Source organism: Malus domestica, chromosome 08 (genome assembly GCF_042453785.1).
Source record: "Malus domestica chromosome 08, GDT2T_hap1".
Classification (NCBI taxonomy): Eukaryota; Viridiplantae; Streptophyta; class Magnoliopsida; order Rosales; family Rosaceae; genus Malus; species Malus domestica.
The window spans coordinates 29,570,090-29,582,607 of NC_091668.1; the positions used below are offsets into that span (position 1 = coordinate 29,570,090).

The window sequence follows — 12,518 nt, forward strand, 5'->3', positions numbered from 1 at the left end:
TATCAAAACACATTTCTTAAATAACACAAAAGTAACCTTGTTACTATAACTGCTGAAAATCGAAAGCGCCAATTTTACCGTTGGCAATTTGATTCTGCAAGCAATAACGTATAGACAACGCTGCGTTACACATGACGATATACTATGGGTATGCATCATCTTCACTAATTCTGTGAGGGGAAAGGCGAAATTTTCAAACCTATGGAAACCCGACAGCGGACAACCATGATACTCAAACAAATAATAAAATCACGCACATAAAAGTATCAAAGAATGCACACGAACGCTCCAAGCAGGCCGGAGAATGGAAAGAAGATTCGGGGGGAAAAAGATACCACAGGAAAATAAGGAAGAAGAAGAAAAAGCAGTATCACCAGCCTTGAAAAATGGAGGTGGTAATAGGAGGAGGATCACCTGTAAGAATGAACAAAAACACGTACAGAAGGTTAATGCAATTTGCAAATTAGGCTTCAAAGCCTCATAGGGCATTTGCTACTTTTCTCACCCTAGGTCGCAGGCATTACCTTATAGAACGATGTCCTCCTCCAAGACTTCAGCCAACCCATCTATAAAACCTGGGAACAACACACCACCGTCTTTGAATTGGAAAAGAATCTCAGCAAAAAAGGCGGGTAGAAACTATTGGTGAGGAATCACAATCCACAGGCCCAATCGAACAGCTTCCTGGAGCAAATGCAACGAGAAGGCAAGTCACTGGCTCACCCCGAATCAGCTTTTCGGGACAAATGCAGCTAGGGCATTTGCATAAGCAGGGGAGAGGTTACTCAAAAGGGGCTGCATTTGTTGGCCATAGAGTGAAATCAGGTGAGCAAAAGCTCTTCCGATTTGTGCTTTTACTTCAGGAGTTTCAACTGGTGATGCCACAACTTGAGCAAATACATTAACCAGATCTGGGACTAGAGAAAGGATCTGCTTGGAAAATAGAATGAGTGGGTAAGAAAACTTATGGTCAACTCCATAAAGAAAAAGGATAAGAAAACAAGAAAAACAGAAAAGACCAAGTAAGTTCACCTTCTAGGATTACCCGATACACAGGGAGCTTCCATAGAGGGATCCCACATAGTTTGTATGATATACGTACACACATATTATAAATGTGTGTGTGTGTGTATAAATGATATGTATCTTATCATTTTAATCTACACAAGTTTCAGACTGAAATCATGGAGCTGTGAACTAACCTGGGCATTAGATGATAAAACAAGAGTAGAGACGCAACTATACACCGTCATGGACTCTTCACGATCTTCTTTTAGTGGAAGAACCTTCAAGAAAACAGGAAGTACCTGCAAATTTAACAAGGAGATATATACTTAAGCTCACCAAAACGAAACCAAAATGATGGAAAACTGATAATACTAAAGCAGAAAATGTCAGCAGGACACTTACCTGATTCAATGGGATAGATTCAGGATGCACCATTATCATTCTTGCCACTGCACCAGCTGCGTTATCCCTGACAGCATCATCTGGCTCAGATTCCCCAAATAGTGGGTAAAGTCCACGCAATATATCACCATAGTATCTGGGAATTGATTAAAGAACAAGCTAGTGGAAGGCACATTCTAGGTTTCAATGCCAAACTAACTTCTACAAACAACATAATTTTAAAGATGATTCATCACAAATCCTGTAATACCTGAACTCAGAACACGAATCAGAGGATCACAAAAATTCCAAAGAAAAAATCAGGAACAGGGAAAAGACATTAAAAAGTCTTAACATAAAAAAAAGGATACTTCAACGTCCCCTCACCCCCATTTTTGCACAGCTCTCCAACACAAAATGCAGCATTCCTTCTATTGGTTGCGTCTGAGGATGCTAGTTCTTTGATTACCAAGGGCATCACCCTCTGAAATCAGACACAAATTTCAGAAACTAGCTAAATGTATTCTCGAACTTAATGTACATCCTTAATTTATAAAAGAATAATGTATAAAAATTTTGATAAAATTACATCGACATATCCAGCAATTGGAGCACCCATGTCTTGAGCAACTTCAGCAAGGCAGGCAACAACCATTGTCCGATCTTGCAGTGGCCGCGATGCTCTCTGAATACAACAATAGTTAAATTAGCAAAATACCTACCGTAGGAAATCGCTAGCAAGGTATTGCAACTAAATTTGATATAATGTTTATGCAACCCACCGCAAATTTCATTAAAGGTTCAAATAGCGTAGCAAAAATAGGTGCAAAATGAGGACCCATTGACTTTGCAAAAGCAGGAAGAAGGTCAGAAACTGCATCCATAAGTTCTTCATCATGTACAACATCATCATCATCAATTTCATCATCAGATTCTGTCTGCTGACAAGCTGATTCCTCCCGAAGCAGTACCAAAGTAGCATCAACAACCCGTGGTACATCTGATATCGGATGACAGCATTTTATCAGCCTTTAGAAATTGCTTCAACAAAGAGGACAACACCCAACTATAAATTATACTTACAAGGCTCAACAGCCATATATCCATAATCTTTGATGATATCAGCAAGGCTCATACAAGCTTGAGCAACAACTTCCTTGTCATCATCTTCAGTCATAGTCTTGATATAAGTGTTCATCACAGTATCTGCAGTGAAAAGTTTGATTTTAATGTTAACAGAAAACCAGGATGCGAACAGGTACATATATCTTCCGTTTTTCAGGTAAATCTTACCCAGAATTTCCTTAGCCCTTGCTTGTCCTTCCTGCAAAACAAGAACACAAGTAAACTTAGTACCATATTTTGATACCAACTAACTCCAAATATAATCTCAACTATAAACAAAGTGGCACCAAAGAGGAGGCTCCAAGAAGCACATTAGAGTACACAGATGAATAGGCGACAAACAAGTTTGCAAAACCAAATAACAGGGATCATGACATGCACTGCACACTTGCATGTGGAGAGAGAGAGAGAGAGAGAGATGACGGCCACTAACATTATGATTCTGGTAAACTGCCTGTGCTGCTGTTAAAATATCTGTATTTGAAATCAACCAAACATAGTTGTTAATGGACAAGTGATATTAAATATCATAAAATCTACAGAAAAGCAAGACTATACTCAATAAAAATTATCCCTGTAGCACCAACTCATCCAAATTTCCAATATAATTCAAAATAAGTATACTTTGACAGACAGCATGCAGATACAGACAATAAGTTTGAACTCACGTTTCAGAGAAATGATTGCCTGAAGCCGAACATCTTCATGAAAATACCCTGAGTGTCGTACTAGGATCTTAAATGATTCCTCCAAATAGCTTAAAAGAAGTCAAAGATCCCAAAATAATATCTTATTGATTAACATTGCATATCCATAAACTTAGAATATAACCTAAAAATCAAATAAAATTAGATGTTGGATACGGTGCATATGAGGCCTTCGTATGTAGTGCAAATAAGCCAAGAGCTTGAGTTGCAGCTGCCTTTTCATCTAAAACTCCTGTTCTTACGCTGATATTTCGTACTCTTGGCTCATCATGAGCTTCATCATCAGATGAAACTCCACCAAATCCATTAATATTTTCATCATCAGACTCATCGATGTCCACTGCAGCTCCATCATCAAGATTGCAGGAAGAAAACGCCAGGGGTACAACATGAGGAAGATACTGTTTTCAAAAGAGGGGAAAAACTCATGAAAAACGGGCAACAAGTGAACAATTACATTAAGCGTAACCCAACTAAAGCCTTCCATACCTGTATAAAGCTGTCATCCAAAATTTCTGCCACATTGCTAAAGAATCCATGAATATACTCCCGAAGTTCACTGAAATCCAATCCAAAACCCTGTGATAACACTAGACATGTTAATTAACATCATTGAGACAAAATGATCAAAGGAAAGAGGAAATGTAATTACAGAAATTGCAGCTTCTATATAAGGGGGTAAAATTGGTTCCATCCTAGTTCTCCCCACACACATTGCAACAATTCCAACTAATTCAGTAGCTCTTGCTCGTGAACGAAGATCCTCATCATTACTAAGCACCAAGAAACTTTTCATCAACTCCAAAACCCTTTCAGCATACGGAATGAATGCCTGTTCTGCCGCAGATGCAACCGAACCAATCGCAGACTGCAATATGATGCAAATCATTAAATTTAAAACCGAACCATTCACTGAATATATATATATAATTTACTTTAAATCTTTAGGTCAAAGAAGACCACCATACCATGCATGTCTCCTGCAAATTACGAGGGCTATTATGGAGGGCCCCCAGTAGTTTTCCCATCAACGGATCAAGGAATGGAAGAATTTCCTCACCCATGTTGTCACAAAATGCTGCCAAAGCATAATATGACTTCTCCTGCACATAAAGATTGTTTTAGTCATATCAAATACATATGAATAAACTATACCAATCTTCTAATTTCCTTCTACCAAACATACCTTCACTTCGTCAGATGCATCCTCAAGGGCAATCAAAATGCAGGGAAGTACACTTTGATAGTGGGAAACAATTTCCGGCTGCAAATGCTCTGCAAACTGACCCAATGCAAATGATGCAGCCCCCCTAACCATTTCCTCAGGATCTCTCAGAGCGCCTAAGACAATATGAAGAACTGGATCCAACTTATCTTTTATCATCTCCAAACAACCCTCTGAAATGACACCTAAAGCGGTAACAGACGCTTCCCGATATTTTGGATTTGCATTTTTACTGCTTAAAGAAGAAAATTCAAAGACAGGGTGGAAAACATGCTTTGGTATGTTCAAAGCCATAGTATCAATAACTTCTGCAGCAGCTCGATCTGGAGCAAGATCATCATCCTTATCTTCATCATTTGATTCTGCAAGCAATGGGCACATAACTTGCAGAATAGGGATGACCAGCTTATGCTTTTTGAGGGAATTGGATTTATACTTTGCTAGCCATGAAACTATCTGAATTGCCTGAGAAGCAACAACAAAAACAAAGATGAGGAGTATTCACAGACAGAGAGCCCTTGTTTATTACAAAGCAGACAAGTTAAAATTACAGGCAAGTTTATTGGGACCCAACAGTTTACCGATGGACCCAACTATGTTTTTTTTTTTTTTTTTGCCACTTCACCTTTCCATTTTTCACTCGTTTAAAATTTAAAAAAGAAAAACTGAGAAGCACAAAAGCTACAGCAGCTCCACCTTCCGTCGGTGTCTGTAACAGCTGTGCTGCCAGAAAATTGCCTCCCTCTCTCTCTCTCTCTCTTCATTTCCCTCTTCTCTCCTACCCTCTCTGTATGTAACTATCAAATCCGATCAGTCCGGCCCCCAGATCGTGGGTCAAAACCCTTGGCTGCAAGAACCCAAATTCACAATACAACACTACAGATCCCCACATACAACTGATAGAGCTGACGGGACTATGCACCCCAAGCAACAGAGAGAGCACAAAATCCAGTAAACCGGATCTGCAAGAGCTAGTTAGCATCATATGTGAGGGGCAGAGTTGCGCGGTTTGCAGAGAGAGGGGAAAGAGAGGAGAGAAAGAGAAATAGCAAGCGGGTGGGAGCTACTATGGTTTTCAGTTGTCTCAGTATTTCTTTTTCATATCTTGAAGGTCAAAATATAAAGGAAAGTGGCAAAAAAATTGGGTCTCAAATAAGAACTGTTAGGTCCAGTCCCAAACTTATCAGCCCAACCAAAGACTGGGAGCTCATAGAGAAAAGGTGAGGAAACTTTTGACCCCTTATACTAACCTGATGACGTGTATTAGATTCTAAACTTTGAGTTGAACAAACTTCAAGAGAGAATTGCACAATGGATTTAACAGATTCACCAAGAAGAGGTGCGGGAGATTCAATCAACTCATCAAAAATTTCAAAAGCAATAATAGCAACATCCTCCTCGCCAGCTGCAAGGCATTGTCTTGATACATTTAAGATGCTAGGTATAAATTCCCGAAACTTCACCTGGATTGGTATGAATAAGATAAATGCCAACAAAAATAAACTAATTAGTTACAATGTAAGAAATTTGGGAGAAATGCAAAATAACACTAAAAACGAAATGCCTGTTTGGCATGCTTGACATAAGATTACTTGGAATAAAATTGTCATGTTCGGTCAATTAGACTTGGGATATTATGTTGGTATATTTCAGAACTTTGATTAGCATGGTCACTGCTTGGTGTTCAAATTAATCCAATTTACAATTGAATATCACCTGTGGTTTTGATGAGAGAGTAATTTTCTCTTGTGAAAATTTTATTCTGAAATGCTATTTTTCATCGACCATAGAGCGCATAGCAAGCCATGATCAGATCCCATGAAATTGAAGCATTACGTATGCTTAAAGATGTAACAGCCAATGAATATATATGAACATATCCACTAGAAGAAAAAAAAAATACATCAAAGGAAAAATAACCATAGGTCTGATGTGTCTGTCAAATACATAACAGTAGAGTGTAATGTAAGAGAAATTAATACATGCGCTAAACCAAAATTTTTCTCACCAAAACCAATCAAGAGCATGTTCCATCATACCAAGAGAAGACTGAATTTATTTGTTTATTTTTCTCAACCAAGAAATAGAAACTCTTGTTGTTACAGTGATGGAACCTTATAAATAATGCAATAGTTGCTTTACTTTATATTTCAAAAGCCTTATCTGTTGAGTGGTCTTTGTGCTTGAATTTCTTTTTCTTTCATTCTTTAAATAGAATGCATTGTGCTATCATTCTGAATAGTAAACACATAGTAATTTACGGGAAATTTACATCTTCAACATCATTTTAGGTTATCCAACTTACCCAAGTATTAAGGATAAAACAGAAACAGATAATCAATACTGAAGAACATATTGCTAATAAAAGAATTTATTCATGATACTTTACTTTTATTTATGATATTAATACAAACTCACCACTTCAACCCCATCATGAGTGAATTCCAGAAAAGACCCTACGGCCCTGGCATAATAATTAAAAGATTCAATTAAGAATATACAAGCTAATCACTTGTTAGCAAAAGAAGCATAAAATATCAAAACTATGAATAGATAAATACTAAGCATTACTTGAGCGCAGCAACTCTGACGCGGTTGCTTGTTTCATCCTGCAGGCATTTCAGAAGAAGAGCTTGCAAATCTGCGAAATGTGGCCGAAACGTATTCCCTATTGTTTCAGTCAAAGAGCTGAACAATATCAACGCCACCTTATTCCAACAAAGCAAAACCAACCGTATAAATCAGTATATTGAATATGAACTACATAACAGCATGAACAAGAGTGTGCATTAACTATTGAATGATGTGGAATGCCCAATTCCAAAATTTTTTTGTCTCCAGTAAACAATATTTTGTAGAATACAGTCTCCCCCACAAAAGAGTTTGGTTGAACATGCTTCAAGAATTTTTCCTAGAAAATCCTTTTGCCACTTTTAATTTTTTTACTTTTGAGAAAGAAATGAAATTTCAATGCAAATGACGATGAAATTACAAAAGTGGACAAGATGTCCACAAAGTAAAAACAAAGTCCAAAAAAAAAAAAAAAAAAATCAGTGAAACAACAAAAGAAATCCGCCTAAAAACCAGCTACGAAAACTCCATAAGCCTTATCCCACTAAGTGGGGTTGGCTGTATGAATCCTAGAACACCATTGCGCTCGGTTTTGCGCCAAGTCTTCTGTTAGCTCCAAGAAGACCATGTCTTTTCTTAGAGTCTCTTTCTAAGTCTTCCTAGGTCTTCCTTTACCCCTTTTGCCCTCAGCAGCTGAGCCTCTGTCTCATAATCACATCTTCTAACTGGAGCATGTCTTCGGTTCACATGTCCAAATCACCTTAACCGATTTTCTCTCATCTCATCTTCAATTATATCTAGTCCTACTTTACCTCAGATATCCTCGTTCTTAATCTTGTCCTTTCCTGCGTGTCCACACATCTACCGAAATATTCTCATCTCCGTTACACTCATTTTTTGCCCGTGTTGATGCTTGACCACCCAAAATTCCGTGCCATAAATTAGAAAAAAAAAGATCTTTAAAATCCCCAAGACAATAAACAAATTTTCTCCCATAACTCCTCTCTGCTACTTCTTTCCGCCCATATTACCCATAACACAGCCAAAAAACCCAACCATGTAAAGTCACAAGTATTCAATTTTGCAAATAATGCACCAAAGGTTTTGGCTTAACAAACATTACACCTCCTCTTGTGCGTAATGTCACAAGTATTCACGAACTTTCAGGATTAAAATTATATAGAGGGCAAAGCAGTTAACATGGGGAACGATATAGCAAGCGCAACAAGGAAAAATAAAAGAGCTTCTTTCAGAACACAACGGAAATTACCTCTCTATGTTCCTCCTGTGCACTCTGACTACATTGAAACAGAAAGGGCAACAAATCCGGCCATTCTCCAGCCGGGACTGCATATTTTGCGACAACACTAACCACATTGGCACTGGCTCGCCTCACCGGCGGACTGCATAAACACCACGAAATCAATAAGCAAACCAATTCAAATACAAAGCAAATAAATCACACAGGAGCTCAAGCAATTAAGCATCACCCAAAATAAAAAACAATCCAATCGAGATAAATTCAGACCTGTGCTCCATTGTGATGCTCTCAATGAGGGACTGCTTAACGAGGTGTTTAATTTGAGGTGAGAGCTTGGCCCAGTGTCCGGTGATCTTCTTCCTCAGAAGCACTGCCGCTAATTGCCTCACGTTCGGCGTCTTGGCGGTGCGGAGGTGCTGTACGAGCGCGGGAACGACCTGAGGGTCCTTGGCCAAGCGCTTTATCTGGTCCTCCGCCTGCCGCCGGGCGTCGTTGTCCGGCATCAGGAATTGTATCAGCAAGAGCTCCAGTGACTGCGACATGTCGTTTGCTCTAGTCTCTCTCTCGCTCTGTCTGTATATCTAGGGTTTCTGGTATCGTTCGTGCTTTCGGTTGGGGCAAGTTTCCAGAGAGGGGGAAATGGAGGCGTTGCTTTTTGTTGTAGTGCGAGGGTTTTTTTTCTTAAGGTTTTGTGGGGAGGGACTCTCTGCTGCCGCCGCCGCCGCCGCTTTGCTTTGGAGTGAAGGCATTTTATACGCTGTGGGGACACGCTGGACAGACAAGTAGCGTTTCCCAGGTCACTTAAAATTAAGAGCGGCCTTCTAATGTTGGTATTTTTGATGTAATGTCTGTTTTTCCTCGCTCATCAAGTTATGTTGAGAATACTTGACAGATTCTCAATAACACTTATTAAATTGTTTCGGCATATGTTGATATATATTGATATATGCGTAACATGATTCGGTTGACGACAACAAACGCATCAAATGTTCAACGAAATGCCTCAAGAAAGAAATTGAAATTGTTTTGGCACACTTCATGCTCTATTTCTTTGAAAAATTTAGACATTTAACATTGAGACCCTTTAAATTCAAAACCTAAATTTGCCACTACTAAGATCCATTGTTCCTCAAATGTGTGCCTAATAAGTACAATTGATTGAAAAATTAATAATAGTCAGTGTCTGAATTCAAAATATTCTCAAAATAAGAAAATTAAGAATCTGAGAATTTTTCTTTGGGACATGTGGCACAAAAACAACAGTAAAAAAGACGAGATTGCAAAATATAAAGTATGACTTGTTGCCCCAGGTACATAAAAAACAAAGTTATATTTATGCTACATGAACCGTTTTAATAGATTTTTAAACCAACTTGATGGTAAGAGGCAAAATGATTTTTGCCTCAAAATAATTTTTGGTCGATTCACAAATTTTTTTAATTACGATCAGAAGCATGGATTATATAAATCAATATGTAGCTCTGGTGGATCATTTGAAATTGATTTTTCATTTGTGCGCTCTCCTGAAGGGCCCTATGCATTTGCACTAGTCCCTTAGAGCAGTTCCACCGCTGCTCTTTGGCTGGCACCTAGGCCAAAAAATGGACCGGCTTCCTTTCAATTTGCTCCACCCCAGCCCTTTAGGCTAGTACCTAGCCCAAGCCAGGCCATAGGCCGGCCCAGAATCGATAGAGGAAGGAGACGGCCCATCTGATGCCAGCGTGGCATGGAGGGCGTTTGACCATTCGTGTCTTCCTCCTTGCATCCTCGTCTAGTCATCATCCTCGCGGCCTCGTCCTCATGTTGCTTGATCGACTTCGCCAGACCACCCACCTACGACGATGGTGATGATCGTCAACGAGTATACGAGTTCTTGGCTCCGTGCTTCCTCCTTGCGTCTTCGTCGAGTTCTTGGCTCCATGCTTCCTCCTTGCTTCTTCATCCGGTCATCCTCCTCACCTTCAAAGCTCTCTGATTTCCTTCCACCACCACCCCAACTCGAGCTTCCTTATCCAAAACCCTCCCTCTCTATCTTTATCTCTTTCCGCCTTTAGAAAGCTTCAATCTTTCCCGTCTTTGAATTCGGGTCGGGCCGAACTTGGCTGATCTCACATGGGTTTTGGCGATTTGAAGAGAATCTTACAAAATCCGTGGAATTGGTGAAACTGTGCTTGACTGCACAGTTGGAAAATCAAGGAAAAAAGTGGGAAAGGTGGGAAGAAGAAGAAGAAGAAGAAGGGAGTCCAGAGAGAAGAATAAGAAGGGAAGAATAAGTCACAAATTAAAAATCAAATTATTATTTTATAATAAAAATTAATAATATTTTAATAAAATTGACTAGGCTATTTAGTTTTAGGGGTGGAGATGCATTTGGCCTATTACTATTCATTGGGGTCTATCAGTGGATTAAATGGGTTGGGTGCTGGCATATTTTTTTAGGGGTGGAATTGCTCTTATAGTGGTCTTATGTGAGATATGTCATCCCTTAATACATAATTACTTGGGAAACAAGATTCCTTCTCAATGCAATTAGGGTCAAGCGAGTGATTGAGCCTGCACAGATACCATTGATGTCCGATTAATTTGTTGGTTGAGTTATGCAGCAGCAATATACTGTGTATAAATATGTCTGTTGCAGGAAAAACCTAACGCAAACACTTCTGGAGTCAAGTGGAAAACCCCATCGACAGTGGGTGCTGGTGAGCTGCCTATATTTGGGATGAAAACGAACCCAGAGGGGAATGTAGTTGCACCCTGCGCTAGGTTAGAGAAACAACTGAGAAAAGCTTAGGTCAGCACATAAACATGAGAAGCACAAGGCCAAGGAACCAAGACTAAGAGTTCAGCAACTTGACAAGATCCTTCCGGCAATGTACTATCGTCATAATTTTCTTAACATAAAAAGACCGATGGTATCACAAACACCATTTTTGTTGATGATTAGTTTTATTCAGAATCACTTGTAACAACTATCAATTAAAAACACCACCAACACATGCAAATCAAAGCAAAAGCGTCGACCCAAACTAATAGGCACTGCATAAAAAGATATCCCAAAAGCAGGAGTACAAGTAAAGCAAAATCCATATTAAACACAGAAAACTCTATCGCTATGTATATCTGCCAGCCATGAATGGGGACAATTAAGCTATCTAGTTTAAGTATTCCAAGTCAGACATAAGTCCATAAGAACATGTAATATAGCACGCTGAAACAAATGATAATTTAACAGCTGTTGCATGTATGTCTGCACCCAAGATGATATATCATTGCTCAGAAATCAGAAGGATGATATATCATTGCTCAAAAGGGTGGGACTGGGAGGACCCTAAGGGTGCGTTTGTTGCATCGGAATATCTCGAACTGGACTAGCTTAAAGGACTAAACTGGACTGTTTTGGCATGGACTAAGTAGGACAAGAATAGTGAAGTGTTTGGTGCAGTATCGGACTAAGTCATGGACTAAATTATTTTTAGAATCTAAATAATTTTTTTACTACTTTTTAATTATTTTATTACTTTTTGATTTAGATATTTTCATTGACTCACCCTAACTCACCTCCATTTTCTCTCTTTCGGTCCCTCACCCCGTGACCCCTTTTTCCTTCTCTCTTTCTTTCTCTGCACTTCTATCTCTCTCTCTCTCCTCAACAATAATCTGCAACCTTTCTCTCTCTAAGCTCCAAGAAGGAACCCCCACCATTTCTCTTGATGCTGACCAAATCAACCCTAAAAAATCTGAACCTCGAACCCTTGGGACATGGGGAATCCACCTACGACATTGTACGTATCATCGATGCACCATCGGGTGCTCTACCATTAACGCAGAAAGCTTGAGTTCTTTCAAACTCTATCTCAGGTATGAATTATTTCCCTTCTTAGTTGTGTGAGTTTTAATCTATCTAGAGAGTTTCATAAGCTGCATGATCTCCAGATTTCTCCAAAAAAAATCCCTAATCACCGATTTCCCAAAAAAAAAAAAATCTTGTCCATCAATGGCCTACAACAAATTCAAGCATTTTCATTTCGTTTCTTCTTCCCCTGCAATTCTACCAAAAATTACCAAATGATGCTTGCTCTCCTTTGATCTCGAGAGAATGGTGTTGGGCAAGTAATGTATCTCGCTGAAGTTAGGAGTGGTGGTGTGATGGTGGCTGTCGTTGCTCAAGAAAACAGAGAGCAGAGAGTGGATGAAAGGAGACGAGGGCAGACTAGACGAAGGGCTTAGCAGTCCCATGGTC

General features: G+C 39.2%; 1 protein-coding gene across 1 annotated transcript; it reads right to left on the minus strand.

The window, feature by feature from the left end:
- LOC103416439 (uncharacterized) lies at positions 1–9,121 on the minus strand. Its single transcript, XM_070826154.1, has 21 exons — positions 8,546–9,121; positions 8,288–8,420; positions 7,018–7,154; positions 6,865–6,910; positions 5,697–5,909; positions 4,408–4,911; positions 4,190–4,324; positions 3,874–4,089; positions 3,711–3,800; positions 3,378–3,622; positions 3,183–3,271; positions 2,948–2,988; positions 2,683–2,713; positions 2,473–2,595; positions 2,172–2,389; positions 1,979–2,074; positions 1,761–1,873; positions 1,411–1,546; positions 1,203–1,307; positions 525–930; positions 1–414 (listed from the first exon to the last, which is right to left on the minus strand). The coding sequence occupies exons 1-20, from the start codon at positions 8,818–8,820 to the stop codon at positions 730–732; spliced, it is 3,147 nt and encodes a 1,048-aa protein (XP_070682255.1). The 5' UTR covers positions 8,821–9,121; the 3' UTR covers positions 1–414; positions 525–729.
- Positions 9,122–12,518: the final 3,397 nt, after the last annotated feature.